We start from the raw sequence: 16,510 nt of genomic DNA, 5'->3' as shown, positions 1-16,510 counted from the left end.
TATTCCATCTCATGCTTCATAATTTATTGTACAGCATGTGCCAAATGTCCAAATTGTGTTCTTACATAGTGGAATGAGATTCACAGGGCTCCATCCTAGAGATGTAATATTGGAAGACACAGCTGATATGTTACTGCATTGCAAGGAGACACAATAATACAAAGGAATGCTATGCATCTCTGAACATGAAAAGCCATTTACAAAATGCACATCTAGGAGTATTCTCAAATAGGTGTCAATTTAAGAAAAATACATCATTACACCAACTACCGGTAAATCGGATTTTTGCTGCTTATTCCGTCAACCCCCTCTTATTTAAAAAGCACATGTAGAAAAAAAGAAAGCTTATAAATAAAACGCAGAAAATCCCCAGTGACAAGCCATGCCAAAGTAAGGAGGTATCAAGGAAACTTTTAATATGATCAGGTCATACGTGCCAAGTTAAAGCGTCATTTCTGTTCTTGCTGTAAAAGGCAATTGATTCAGTCTCAGCAGGAAAGACAACTGGAAAGCTTCAAAATGTGCAAAACATAGCTCAGCTAACAAAGGCCCTTAGGATGCAGTATCCTTTATTGTATTGAAACAAACTGATGATATTCTTGTAGTTTCTTTACTTTTGTTATATAATTACAATAACCCTTGTATTATATACCCTATTAGGACACATGGATAGATAGTGGGTCTCATCTCCCAATATTCTTGAATTAGTCCTACCAAGAATTACATGGTTGGCCATTTATTTCAATGAATGGCTGGACACAGAAATAATAGCTGCCCATCTGGATGCTTAAAAATAGCAAACAAGGGGTTGCCCCCGTGATTTCAGTGTATTTAGTGTATATTTACTCTAGCCCTCACCATTCCTGAGAAATAAGTGCTGTTAATTTTGTGTCTTATTTGCTATTTAGACTCAGTAATGTCAGGTGGGTGGTTTGAAGCAAGAGCAGGAAAAAGGTGTTATACCAAGCTTTCACACTAGCTGCACCCAATTGGTGGTCTGGATCACATCTTCTTGCCTGCCCCTGCCTGACACTTTTCACCTGACCAAAACTAACTGCATTGAATGTTCAGGAATGGTGGGAGGAAGAGAAACAATTTCAACTGCACGGGAATCAGTAGATTGATGATAGATAGATAGATAGATAGATAGATAGATAGATAGATAGATAGATAGATAGATAATAGATAGATGATAGATAGATAGGAGATAGATAGATAGATAGATAGATAGATAGATAGATAGATGATAGATAGATAGATAGATAGATAGATAGATAGATAGATAGATAGATAGATAATAGATAGATGATAGATAGATAGGAGATAGATAGATAGATAGATAGATAGATAGATAGATAGATCGATAGATCGATAGATAGATAGATAGATAGATAGATAGATAGATAGATAGATAGGAGATAGATAGATAGATAGATAGATAGATAGATGATAGATAGATAGATAGATAGATAATAGATAGATGATAGATAGATAGGAGATAGATAGATAGATAGATAGATAGACAGACAGATAGATAGGTGCCAACACCTACTAGTTAATACATTTTGTGATCACAAACAGCCTCAACAATTATTCAAGTGTTCACTAACAGGAAAAAAAAAAAAAAAGGTGATGTGTGAGGTGAGATGGCAGACACGTAGAAATAAGGTTAGTCCATGCTGTAAATTTTGTCAGGACCAACTATCCATCTATTAGGTATGGTGATACCCCAACTCACTTGGATCTCCTAACAAAATGTATTTGTTATGCTTTTAATTGAGCAGAAGACATTTGTGTCCTGGGACAGGCTAGAAAAGCACTGAAGATCCTGTTGAAAAAACTTAAGATCCTGTTGTTAGACAATGTAATCTTACTAGACTAAGCTGTTCTGCTCCAATGTAGTTTAGCACTGTGCTTACAATAGATAAGGGAAAAGCAGCTTAGTGACAGTCATTACATTTCCTACCTCCGACTACAGTATTAATCAGATTTATCTGACCTAGACAAGTACTATTATATCTTTATTTCGGTTGAGGAGTCAGACCTTCATAAAGATTATTTACCTAACATTCCTATATTTATCTGGAGATCCTCATATGATAGGTTATCAAGGAATTATTACATTATTTAAGCTAAGACTTTCTTCATCAGTTGATATTGAATTATTAGTTATAATAATGATAAGTACCTGCCCACACGTAACCTCAGATCCTCTAAAGGCTTCTTACTCCGCTCTGCTGTTATCCGCTCTTCTCACACAACCATCTCCAAGACTTCTCCCGTGCCTCCCCCATACTCTGGAACTTACTACCACGACACATAAGTCTGTCTCCAAAGCTTCACAAGTTTCAAGAAGACTCCGAAGACTCACCTATTCAGGAAGGCTTACAACCTCCACTAACACTACTGTCACCACCATCTGAACGGTCTCTCCTCTCACCTTCTGTCTGTACCCCTCTTCCCTCATAGATTGTAAGCCCTTGTGGACAGGGCCCTCTATCCCTCTGTGCCAGTCGGTCACTATTAGTATTATATTTGTTTTGCATATTTTATGTATTGTATGCAAACCCTCAAATGTACAGCACCATGGAATTAATATAATAATGTACAGCACCATGGAATTAATATAATAACGTACAGCACCATGGAATTAATATAATAATGTAGAGCAAAATGGAATTAATATAATAATGTACAGCACCATGGAATTAATATTATAATGTACAGCACCATGGAATTAATATAATAATGTAGAGCAAAATGGAATTAATATAATAATGTAGAGCACCATGGAATTAATATAATAATGCACAGCACCATGGAATTAATACTGCTCTATAAATAAATAAATGAATAATAATAATAATAATAATAATACTTTTTACATTGGTTACACCACATTTTTCTCAGGACTTTGCATCCAATACTAATGAATTATGAGATTCACCAAAGTTAACTTCATTTTTAACGACAACTAAGAATAAGGCTTTCACTGTTGCAAATCTCATTCTCTTTCCCTAAGCATTTTGTTTCCAGATCATGTGTTCTTTGCAATAGCGTTGCTTATCTTGGCTCAGATTCCTGTTAAGTCTGTGTGACTCACTGATATATGGAAAACTCAAATTGAAACTGATGAGCCAGTTAAGTTGATTCTTTTGGCCGTAAAATGAAAATTCGCTACGCACATATTATCTTCTGAGGATGTAATTTACAGAGGGGATCGGTACTGAATGGTCAAAGTGCTTACACAGAGGCATTGTTGGAAATACAGACATCAGACATGCTCAAAGGTCTGTTTGTAACTTTTTGTTATATTACATTTTCCTCAATTATAAAATGAATATTTGTTACATAGCTGGTTGGATGAAACACGCTAAGCAAAAGGAGCAGAACTGAATTTGTCACATACTTATTTTGTTATGACTGCTCAGTAGGTTCACCTAAAGTCCTATGCACAACTACAATGATTTTACAAAACAGGGGTCCCCAAGCACCAGGCCTCGGCCCAGTACTGGGCCATGGCCACAGGTTCCCTCAGACGATCTCCCCTGAACTCAGAGATGTACAGTTATTGTACTTACAGAGCAGTGATGGAGTGAGCGGGCCCTCATTTTGCACATAGCTTGCACGCATCTTCTATTTTCTTCCCAGTGGTACCATAGCAAGTCAAGGTTCCAAGAGGAAAGTTGAAGATGTACAAAGGCTGTGTGCAAGAGGAGATCCCACCCAGAACCTTGACCTTTAGTCTATGTTTCCAGTGGGAAGAAAATAGAAGATGCGCACAGGCTGTGTGATAGAGGTGGCCCCGCTCAGCCAACACTGCTCTTTAAGTACTGTACAATATATCTAAACAGAGCAACAGAATATTAAATGGTATGTGGGTAGGGGGACTATTACCTATGAGGGGGTGCTGTTAGCTAACTATTCTAGTTATACACAGGTAACAACATTACTTATCATTACTTATGTGTGGGGGACATTATTACATTTATAATGGCCTAATAGTGCCCCCCACAGTTAATTCCCTACACATAAGTAATACTGTTACCTGTGTGAGGGGGGGGACTATTGCAGTCATAATGGCCTAATAGTGCCCCCTACAGATAATTGCCCCACATATAAGTAATACTATTACCTGTGTGTGGGGGGCACTATTAGTGTAATAGTGAGCTAATACCATTACTTATTGGGGGAGGGAACTACTACCTGTGGGGGGCACTATTACAAAAATTATGCCCCCTTACAGGGAGGAACAATACTTATATAGGGGGTTATTACCTGTAGGGGGGCACTATTAGGTCACTATTACTGTAGTAGTACCCCAATTTATCTTTTTGTCTACTAAAATAATGTCCATTGGTCACATGGCCATGCTGCAGCTCCGGCCCAATCAAATGAATGGGCTGAGCTGCAATACCAAGTACAGTCCCTATGCAATGTGCAGTGCAAATTAACTAGTGAAGAGGCCAGAACAATCACCAGAATGCCACTGCCCCTTCTTGCCAAAAACTGCAAGAGTCCCAGGGGGTATGATCAGCAAATGATAGCATATGCACCCTCAATATGTCTGTGGTTCTGCTATAAGCATTAAGGGGGACAGTTAGGACTATGTCCACATAGAATGGAGAGACATGTCCATGTGTAGACCTCTTTTTCATCATTGAGGCTATAAGGGAGGGTCAGGGGACCCTGTTTTTAGATAGATGTAGATCCTGCAGGTATAGCCATGGAGGTCCTGATGGGAATACCCCCTTTAATTGCCATTGTGATCATTGTTATTCGCTGAACTATATTTACCTGCCTTTCCTCTTTCCATTCTCATGATGAGACATTACTTACTTTCATAGCATAGTAAGAATATTAGGAAGGGCTCAGGGCTGGCATGAGTCAGAATTTGTTATAAGGTCATAAAGCAACATCATCACATATCTTCCTGTAGGAACACCGGAGCCTGGGGTTTCAGGGAAGAGCTTTCTCAAGTGGATTTGAGGCTCAGGAAAACAGCAATGAAGAACCAGAACTTTATTACACTTGATCTAAAGGTGTAGGAGGTTTCTTACCTTGCCATCCTGGTTTGCACACTGGCTTCACATCCACTTTTACTGTGACCTCTTGAGCTGCGTGCTTCTGTCCACAGTCATATGCGGTGACTTTTATCTCATACTGGCGCTGCTTATCATAGCTTAGCTTCTCTGTATTCCTTATGTTACCTTGAAGATAAAAAGATCAGACAAACTGTGATGACTAAAAACATAGCTACGGTTTATCGGTTTTAGAAATGCTGTCAGTCCTGAATTCTCATAGTCTACAGTATCAGTGCTCACTTTATCCAGTACTGATGCCTTGGATGTAGCAATTTCATTCGATATTTTTATGTTTAAATATTTCATTAACATTGTCTATAAAATAACAACAATAACTTCAGTGTAGGTGATGCAGCACCCCTTAAAATCCAAGAAAACAAAGGGTCAAAGTGTGTAACAATGGTACTCATCACACTTGGGTTAAACATTGTAAAAAAGGGGAATGCTGTCATGGAAGTGGGGACAAGTCCATGATGTGAGGAATGTAGACAAGGGGGGCCAGACTGCGACTTTAGGGGGAAGGTGTTCCCCAGTTATAATGCAGCCCTCTAGTAAAGTATCAAGAATAAACAAAGCTTGTGTCCCACCAGCACTCCACGTTCCTGAAAGCAGGAGCACTGCCAATTAGAGCAAAAGAAAGTCACATGGTATAGAAACAGCTCTGTCCCATTCAAATGAATTGGGCTGAACTGCAATACCAAACACAGCCCCTAATAGGATTATTTTTGGCATTCAGTAAAGAGGTCGTAGTGCTCACCCGAATACTGTGGCCTCTTCAAACAGCTGATTTGAAGGGGTTCGGCACTCCAGTTGTTGTAAAACTACAACTCCCAATATGCATACTTGATTTACAGTTCTTGGAACTTCCATGGAAGTGAATGGAGCCTCTTGGGAGTTGTAGTTTCACAACAGCTGGAGTGCCAGAGGTTGCTGACCCCAATGGATAGGTAATCAATTTATAAGTCCCAAAAAAACTTTAAGGTTAAGGCCTCACGTAGCAGGCGGCCACAGCAAAAGAGTGCTGCAGGAAAAATCGAGGCAGCAACTGTTTCCATTATAACTACAGGGAAACCGCCGGAATTTCCATAGACGTAATAAACATGCTGCAGTGAAGCATCGGTTTTTGAAATCGCAACATTTTTGCTGCACGTATTTTTACACAATGTGTGTATGAGATTCTCTAGAAACCCATTCACTTTTCAGGGACTGTGTTTTTTTCCACAGAATTTACGCCATGTGGGGCTCCGACCTTATTCAGTCCTATAATTGCCATACTACACTTGCTGAGGCAAATTAACCTCTAGTATGAAAAAAATACTTTAATGCATCAGAAGATCAATTCTACAAGTAAACCAGTGAACAAATTCACTGTGAACCTCAGACTTACTAAACAGATTCTGACATCTCTAATCTTCGCACATAGGGTATGTTATAGGCTGCATATAGTAGTACTTGTTGGAGTATTGAAGCCGTTGTGCTGTATTTACTATTCTGTGATCTCGCATTCGTCTTTTCACATTTCCATCCACGTCTCCACATATCCATTAAAAGAACTCGTTCCATTAAACTTGCAAACATTTAGCATGTTACAAAAGTGTTATACATTATACATGACAATATGTGCATCGGTATTACAAGCTGAAATAAGCAAATAAGGGAGGATTACACTAAAGTACTAGCGATTGTTTTATTTGGGCCCTTAATTCTACATTCTTAGATTATTGATGTATATTCTTAATTGCTTTATTAAAGGTGAAGTTTTAGACATCTGAGATCTTCTATTTTTTCTGGGAATAAATTAGTGATTGAGCAGACGACTTAGTATCATAGATGAGTAAAATTGTATTCCTACTGCAATGCCCTCAAGGACTTAATCGCGCATCCACGATTAGTGAATTGATCCATATGAAGTCTACGATTATTACATACACAAAATGCAGATGTGTGAATAAGGTCTAAGAGTACTGCTCTGCCCAAGCGCATTCAGCATTATCTGATCCTTGGACACGTAGATGGGATAATAAACTCCCACCAATAACAGTTTTCTAGCGTACATGGATAATAATGTGGCCTATCTTTGGTGCAAAGTCCTTTCTTTTGCCAAAGAGTCACCACATCCACCACACTGCACCTTGTTCATCACTTTCCAAGAAAGCTGGTGTAGTATGTTGGTTACCTCTGAGCTCAATATATTTTTTTATAACTGTCATCAGATAACTGGCATTAGTAATGCAGGAAATCCGCACCAGTTCTTTGCTTTCCATTCGTAATATTTAAGCCAAGTCTTGAGACAATTGGAACCTTTTTGGGGAAATTTTGCTACTAAAAATGTGCCAGAATACTGTGAATAACGTGTGCCAAGAACCTGATGTAAACGCTTTACACCACATGTATTAAGAGTTTTAGATACATTATAATAGTTTCTGTGTCTTATGCATCAAGTGTGTCCAGACTTAAGATGTGACAGCAAGTACCGAAACATATACCAAAATGTTGGCATATTTTTATTGTAATCTAATCCAACTAATAAGTGGTGTAAAGATAGAACAGACATTGTAAACATAAAACACTATTTATGCTATGTTCACATCTGTGCCCAATTGTCCATTGTTCTGCTCCGTCAGAGGTCCAGAAAAATGGTCAAAGAACCATGGAAAAACCAGACACCACCTGTACCCAATAGACCCCACTAACTCTTATTTTGATATATAATTTAGAATATATAATATACTCAGGTGTCTGTTGTTTTAAGGCGAAACCGCCAGACAAAAAAGTCGGACTTGCACCATGTTTTTGGTGGGGATCTTCTGGCAGCCACTGTGATTACTGTGACACAAATGTGACCCCAGCCTTATAAATACCACAAGCAGACTGCTCCCTTTCATCTCGATGACTGACTGTGAATCCAAACTGATGGTAAGAGCACAGATACAGCCTGATAAGTACATTAACATTTATTCCAAGTTACATACTTTGTATCCACTGTAATAACTTAATTGTTAATGTGAATTTAACAATTACATGATAAATCCACATGTACATTAATATACATAACTGAAGAAGATAATATGTGCCTATTGAATTAGTCATAACAGCAATTAGATATTACAATCATTTACTATCTCTAATAACCTCTTATAACCACAAGATCTAAGCAGCCAATTTTAGTAACACTGGATTTATTCCGCATAGGCACAACGCTCTACTTAGATAAATTGCTCAATTTGAATGGCTTACAATGTAGCACATTACAAAGAGAAATCTTTCACATGCGCCAGATCTGAAACTGCTCAGCTACTTTCCAATCAAAGAGTAAAAGTTAGAATGAAACATATTCAAAGATTTCAATCATACTGCCGGTAATAGAAGCACCCTGTGCAATGAGATGAAGACTGATCATTTCACATTGATTGACATTAGGAACCAAGGGATATTAGCATTTGATGTCAATATTTCTTATGCAAAAGCTCACTTTAAAGGAAGGAGGATTAAAATAAAGCATCTTTCTCCCACAGAGAAATTGACATTTAGCAGTATGAGATATTCAGCTTCTTAGGCAGTGAATATGTAGCATGGCCTCGTTTTGTCCTATGTCACAGTATACTTACTTTATGTAAATTTAGTTTCATGATACTGAACGACTATTAGAATTGTTGTCTAATATGTTCAGCAAATATGCTTTTAAATACTTGCGAGTGTGAGGTTTAGAGAGCATAGTCTTTATTGGAAACTTTACTCAAGAATTCTCATTGTCAAACAGATACTTTAGGATAAAACTAGAGATGAGCAAAGTTCTCAAAAATTCAATTTGTCAGCTTCGCTGAATTTTCTGATACCATTTGATTCGATCCGAATTAATTCATGGTGAATCACGTAAAAAAAAACCCAGCTATTTCCTGGCTGCAGAGAACTTGTATAGTGGTGGAGATCACTGTGCCTTGCAGTGGTTTTTAGTGATGTCCCATTAGGAGACCTGAACCAGCGATGCACTGATTACTGGTTCAGCGCTATAGACTGCAATACACATGTACTGCAGTCTATAGAGGAAGTCAGCCTATGCAGACACATAGGATGACTTCCTTACTTCTGGGCAGCATCCACCAGCTACAAGCAGCCCAGAGTCACTGGCTAAACCTCGGACTGCAGAAGATGCATATCTATACCCCATGATCTTGCCAAGGAGGGTGCCAACGGGGAGGTGTAGAGAAAGTGGAACCCCTTAGACGCTGTAGTCATGTTTGACCATGGCATCCAAGGGGTTAAAACCCGGAATTGTAGCTGTGCTTTGACCAGGGGCTAAGGAGCAAGGTGTTAGCTGTCAGTTACAGCTAACACCCGCTCCCGATGCTGTGGGCTGTGACATCCTAGGGATGGCTGGCTGCTGATTGGCTACATGCATGGCATTGTGGGTGATCCCATGTTCCCAGAGTTCCTTGCCACATGTCCTAATGTGCAGCAGCCATTTTTAGAAAAAATATGATTCATTACAATGAAGTGTGAGGAAATCCGGATTCAATGTGAATACATAATGTATATGAAATGCATAATATGCATAACAAATAAATATTTCCTGAAATTCAGATCGAATTACACTTCAGCAGCTTCTATTCGCTTATCTCTAGATACGACCAAACAAAAATATTTGTGGTTAGTGAATTCTAAAACATCTGTGTACTCAACGAACACAAAAAAAGAAAAATGGTTAATGGGAAGGGTTGTGTCTAGTATCTTTCTAACAGATTTATGACTACTTAAGACTCGGTTCACACCTGTGCCTGCTCTATGTTCGGGGTTTCAGCCTCTTAATCTGCTTGAAAAATACAGAGACAAAAAGTACTGCAAGAATTCAGCATTTTTTGATGGAAACCCAGTGAACTCCATTATAGTCTATTGACTTTTTAAATAGATTAAGCTTCCATTCTTTGGGTCCCCAAATGGATCCAAAGACAGACAGCCAAACGCTAGTGTGAACCTAGCATAAGACCGAAAATAGTGCAAATTATTGGCAAATCTACATCTTCTCATATATATTTCATGTTCTGTTTTCAAAATATCCCAAAATGCACCAATTTTAGCCAAAATCTCATAATAAATTTGCCACATTCTAATCCAATGATTTTTTCTTTTTGAGACTGGGGTATAATAGAACTTAATAGTTCTTCAGCTTTGTCTCCATTAATATAAACTGAATTTTGGTCAGATTTTCAGAGCTTGCTGAAAAAAACAGGACATAGATTGCCAACCTTAAGGGAAAGTTGGATTTGGTACATTGATATGAAGCAAGGCGTGAAAGAGCCAAAGTCATTAACAAGTTGGATTTATTACAATGTATGCATAAAGAATCACATTTTGGCAGAAGACAGCTGCAAAGAAAGGTAACCATTGAGATTACGGGCTAAAATACAAGAAACGGGCAAAAAACAACATATGGAGTACTATTTTAATTTGGCCAATGTATTTTAATCAGAGATCACATAAGGTTTTCTACTGTGCAGACTTATTGCGTGGAGTGATAAACTCTGATTTGTTCACATGGTTGTTGAACTGTTTGGCAGACCTTTTGCTGCACCTGTGGGGAATGTAGCCCAGTACCCCAGGTGCATAGCTTGGCTGCAAGTGCACTCTTAGGCAGCAGCACTTGCAGCTGTTGGAAAAACCTGTTTTGGTCTTTTGGACCTTATTACACATTTTTTGGTCAGTTTTCTTGTAACAGTATATTTATAGCACATAACATACTTAAAAGGGTTGTTGAGGAATAGAAAAACATGGCTGCTTTCCTCTTAAACCATGTATTTTGCATGCTGGACAACCTCCTTAGGATCTCTGTTAGAGGTTCCAAAGTGTGGTCATGTAATTTTAGAATAAAAAGGAAAAAAGAGAAAACAATGGTGGGCACTACTATCTCCAAGCAAATATAGCTGCAATAGTCCAAGTAAGAGGTTCTTATCTGACAGGTAGTGTCTGCTGGTAAGAGTCCGGAGCCAGCTATGGAACACGGCAGGAAATTCACAAGAAACCCAGAGCATGCAACGACTGGCCATTTTGCGTACAACACACTTTAAACCTTTCGCTGCCAGGCACGTACACTGTACGTGCTCCCAAGGTGGCACTTCAGTAGCGGAGGACGTACTTAGTACATCCTCCATACTAATGCCGATATCTCTGGACTGCATCAACATATCTTGATGCTTTAAAATGCATTTTAAAGAAGAGACTCTCATCTTTAAAAGAACTTGATGATTGGATGTACAGTCTTGGAGCAATTCACTGTTGAAAACACTATTTAGCATTGAGATCCAACTGCAGATCTCAATTCCCGACAGCGTTTCAACAGTGAATTTCTCCAAAACTGTACATCCAATCATCGAGTTCTTGATATCATTTTAAAGATGAGATTCTCATCTTTAAAATGCAATTGAAAGCATCAAGATATGTTGATGCAGTCCAAAGATATAGAGCTCCAAATTGCCCCCCCCCCTCCTGTCTAAGCAAGCAATTTGCGATCTAACAAGAAAGGAAGAGGGACACGGAGCAGTGCAGCAGAGAGAGAAACACAGTGAAACGATCTGACTCTCTGCATAACTTGTATGTGACAGCAGGAGGGGGGTGGCAGGGACTCTACTGTCCCTATTAACCCTTCTCCTGCCAATCAGAGCGTATACTATACATTCGTCTCTGATTGTCACATACAGTTATAATGTAATTCCCCCCTGAGCTTTACTAGTAGGGTATTCTTATGTTATCAAAATACTATAAATTCCAGCATACTCCAGTTAATATAAAATCACTTCACCTTTATTGCTTCATCTTTAAAAAAGTTCAATGCACATGAAGTACTTTGTCGCGGTAGAATTAACGCATCACAGGTGGAACTATGGCCTACGCGTTTCGGATTACTCCTTCATCATGGCACGAATTTTACTAACTGAGACTTTCCTTAAAAACATACCTAATTGGGTGTTACCTCCCCTTAATTAACCCCTAAAACCAGCTTACACACCTCCTGTGATAACGTCAATTCCACCACGACGTATAATCAATTTACATACATCATATATTCTTATACAAACAATAAATAAATAAATATACATGAAAAAACTTCCAGTGTTTCACTGTTATAACAATAAAGACATATATATCTGAAAAGACTCCTACTTGTAATCATGATCCTCCAGCAGTCTCTATAGCATAAGCCCAGCGATCATGTGATCATCTAATCACATGACCGGACTCTATTCACTAAGCTTAATTCCTAACGGTCATGTGATCACCCAATCACATGACCAGACTTTATTCACCAAGCTTAGTTCTATCCATAGCAATCTCTGTTTGCGGCAAAGTTGAATGAAGGTGGTTGTATATATAAACTATTAAATTGTGTTTTTATATACGGTATGCTGTGTACTCTGAAAAAAGTTAGATTTTGGTATCACAGTCACAGTTTGGTAGGTGCAGTATAGCTTTTTAACATATTAGTGAACAACAGCAAAATCCTGCTTGTCTTCTGTATTCGTGTTTTTGGGAGTCCGAGCTCTTGTTGTAGTTGATGTTTGCGGTACATATAGTATATATACACATTGTATACACCATAAGCTATTATTTTAAAAGTATTTTGTATATGAATGTGAGATTGAACATGAGTTTTAGGTGCAAATATGTGTTTTAGCGTATTTTTTCAAAAAATTATTTGTGTTGGTCGCAAAGTTGCATGAAGGTGGATGTGGCTATCGATGACCCATTAAGACATTTGTAATCTTCAGGTTGTCTACTTTCAAAAAAATATATAGGGTTTAGGGGTTCACTTACTTTTCATGGTGTGTAATCCCTACATTTTATAGGATGATACTTTTTTAACATTTCCAGCTTCAAAGCAGATTTTTGTTCCTTCCAGTTCTAGCGATTTTCTGAAGACACGTGCATGCGGGTTCAGGCCATAGTGATATGTATGAACTCTGCACATGTTGAACTCTTATTTTTAGGAGGTTTGGTGCATTTAATTTTTTGTTTGGTTTCCGCTTTTAACAACTAAAATACATTGATTTGCATTTTTTCATAAAACATTCACTTTAAATCAAAATTGCATGAAGGTGCCTGTTCGTATACAGTACCAAGTGGCATTCTGACAATGCTGCAGGTGTCTACTTTAAGAAAATATATAGGTATGCTATTTTAGGATGCTTTTTTAATGTTGCAATTTAGGTTTGATTTGTCCATCTCAAAACTGTGAAAATTGCTCTGGCTACTGGAGGTGCAAAATTTCCAGAGACCCTTGGCAGCGAAAAGGTTAAAGGCTGACTCAGCCTGTAGAAATATGGTGTATGTGAAATGGACCATTGCTGTATGCACTGGATATGGCTATGTTGGGTTTTATTGACTCACAATAAAGTTTGAATTCCGAAGAAGAGTGCCACTTCTATTTCTTCTTTCATGTGAATTTTAGAATAAGGTTCTCACGAAGTAAGACACGTGGACACATTATAGACTGAGTTTGATTCGCAATGCATTTGGGTAGACATATGAAATTGTCTAAAAGAAAAACTATCTACACCATAACAACAATCACAGTGCAGATTTAAATTTTTAAGAGCATATTAGTAATGTAAGATGAGTTATGATTGGTTGCTATGAGCAGCAAAGGAAATTTCATAAATCTATTTGAATTCTACTATAATTTTTGAATAATAAAATTCATTACAAAATATTATGTCGAGTCAGATGTCTAATATTACAAAACACAAGAAATTTAAAGGGGTTTGCCTCTTCAAACAGTGTGATCAGCTGGGGTCCTAGGTGTCAGAATCCTTGCAATCTGTAATTGATATCATAAAGATATTGAAATAAAAAAAATAATTGGAGAAGTCTTCAGTAGTTGATACCTTTATTAATGGCTAACTTAAAAAAATGATGACATATTACGTGCTTTTGGGAACTACTAGAATGGTCCCTTCATCAGGCTGGTAGGGAAGGGATCATTCTAGTAGTTCCCGAAAGCTCTCAATGTCATCATTTTTTTAAGTTAGCCATTAATAAAGGTATCAACTACTGAAGACTTCTCCACAAAATTTTTTATTTCATATCCACTGGCTAATACGCTACAAAGATATTTTTCCTTATAAAGATATTGATTAATTAGTCCCAGAAAACTCCTTGAAAAGAAATTGAACAGAAAAAAACAAAAGCATTGACTGTGATAAGATGCATTTAGATATCAGGAGGAGCTGTCCAATGTACTGCGACTCAGCCAGTGTTTTGATGAGGAAAATGTTTTCAGCAATGAAGATCATAATATCACCAATGACTTGAAAATTTTTGTTTTAAGAGGGAATTTTAAATCCAGGAAAGAGAGACAGATTTATGAGTGCAAGTTTATGACCCTGCTTCAAACATTGCAAGAAGGGATGAATCTGTCACATGGGTTCATGGCATCCTACAGAAATCACGGAACTGAAACAGCCATAAAAGACACTCTGTGAACTGATAAGAACATTGCAAACTGATGAATTGTTTATTTGTATGTACCAATAACCAATACCTTCTTCCACCCTCCTTCCTAGAATTCTATTCCTATGTGTCCCTCCGTACATAAATATGCATCCTTCAGAAATTGTTTTTAGATATACCTGAAGAAGAAGCTGAGAGCTTTGAAACGTTGTAATCTGTCATCATTACTAGTTAGGGAGCATCCGACAGCTAGTGTCCGCTGCTAATGTCCTTGAAAAATCTTGTACGGACATTAGCAGTGGACACTAGCTGTGTCCGTGACATTTTGCATTGATTTAATGGGACATCGGGTGCATTCTTTTACTGTCCGTGGGTGTCCTTAACTGTCCGTTCCCAAAGATGTCTGACTTTTCAAGTGGACAGCAAAAACCTACATGTTGGGTTTTGCTGTCCACTTGAAAAGTTGGACATCTTTGAGAACAGACAGTTAAGGACGCCCATGGACAGTAAAAGAACGCAGCCGATGTCTCATTAAATCAATGCAAAATTTCACGGACACAGCTAATGTCCACACAAGATTTTTCACGGACATTAGCAGCGGACACTAGCTGTCAGACAGTGATGGTAGTGTGAACACCCCCTTAGGCCATTAAAAAAGGTATCAACTACTAAAGACTCTCAAGTTTAGTGTTTTGATGGTGAGTTTGGGGAGTGAATCCTTATAGATCATGGATATGCAACCTTCAGCACTCCAGCTGTTGTAAAACTACAACTCCCTGAAGGCATACTTGCCTTATTCTTGGAACTCCCATAGAAGTGAATGGAGCATGTTGGGAGTTGTAGTTTCACAGCAGCTGGAGTGCCGAAGGTTGCTGACCCCTGTTATAGGCAATAAGATGTTAAATAGGTTTTCTCATCTGCGACTCATAAACCTACACCCATGGACATGCATTATTATTCTGATATTATATCTTTTAAACTAATCTGGCAGAACTGAAAAGTATCTGCAATGTGATGGTAACACGAGAAGAAATGTTTATCGACATTATACATCTCACACTTCTAACGTATTTTAGTTTTGCAAGGTAAGAGTTGTGACTCACACTTATTATTAGGACTTGTGTTTCATACGCCTGTCTTCATTTATTTCTGCTGACATCAGATTCACCACCATTATTAACAGTCACACACCTCTCAATAGTTGTAGCTGTTTTACATCATCTTGTGTGCCCGAAATTGAAATCAGCCAGGAACTAGTGCAGATCTTATAATTTCTGCCACTTTTCTGGTGCAAATTTTAATACATTTATAGAGCCATGGAGATTCCACCCTGCTCTGGTCACTCGCTGCCCTGCATTGCCAATTTTAGTCAAAGTGGCCTGAACAACAAGATTAAAAAAATCCCATGTGCGCCAAAAAATTTAACTTTAATAGGCCAACAACTAGCTAAAGAGTCTTAATAAATTCTCCCATAGGGTTGTATCAATTTATGGAAACTTTTACTTTTTACGTTTATAGCGTTTATTCCCATTTATACAATTTAGCTGATTTAACAGACTTCTAAGCACCCAGTAAAATTGCGTGCCATGTGTGTGCACCTCTCAGGCTTCTTAGCAATCAAATCTGTCCTAAATTTACTGACAGGATGTGATCCTTTAAAAAAGTCAGTTTACATACTTTAAACTCATTTTAGATACAGTAGTATGGCTCTGCAACAGAAGATGAATCCCAGATGACAAATATAAGAAGACACTAATTTATCTTGCTTGGTGTCTGAATAATGCAGTAAATGTAATGCTGGAGGCAAAAAAGTATTTCACTGTGTACAAATAGGCTGAAAGTTAAAATGTTGATACAAAGAAATGCAAATTGATTTATCTCTGTGTTTTCTGTATGTTGTTTATTTTTTTACGTGGGACGGCAAGTGCATAATATAAAATCCTAGTGAAGTAGCATAATAGGAAGTACATTAAAATCAATAAAAA

The 16,510-nt window shown here is 37.9% G+C and overlaps 1 protein-coding gene across 2 annotated transcripts in view; it reads right to left on the bottom strand.

Moving 5' to 3' along the window:
* Positions 1–16,510, bottom strand: part of CLSTN2 (calsyntenin 2) — a 722,481-nt gene that overhangs the window by 126,894 nt on the left and 579,077 nt on the right. For both annotated transcript variants that reach the window (XM_075268865.1, XM_075268867.1), the window contains exon 5: positions 5,061–5,210. In XM_075268865.1, coding sequence (XP_075124966.1) covers positions 5,061–5,210 — 150 coding nt within the window. The remainder of the gene's footprint in view (positions 1–5,060; positions 5,211–16,510) is intronic.

The sequence above is a fragment of the Leptodactylus fuscus genome, chromosome 3 (assembly GCF_031893055.1).
Source record: "Leptodactylus fuscus isolate aLepFus1 chromosome 3, aLepFus1.hap2, whole genome shotgun sequence".
Lineage (NCBI taxonomy): Eukaryota > Metazoa > Chordata > Amphibia > Anura > Leptodactylidae > Leptodactylus > Leptodactylus fuscus.
The sequence above is the reverse complement of the archived record's forward strand: the minus strand, read 5'-3'. Positions and strand labels throughout refer to the sequence as shown.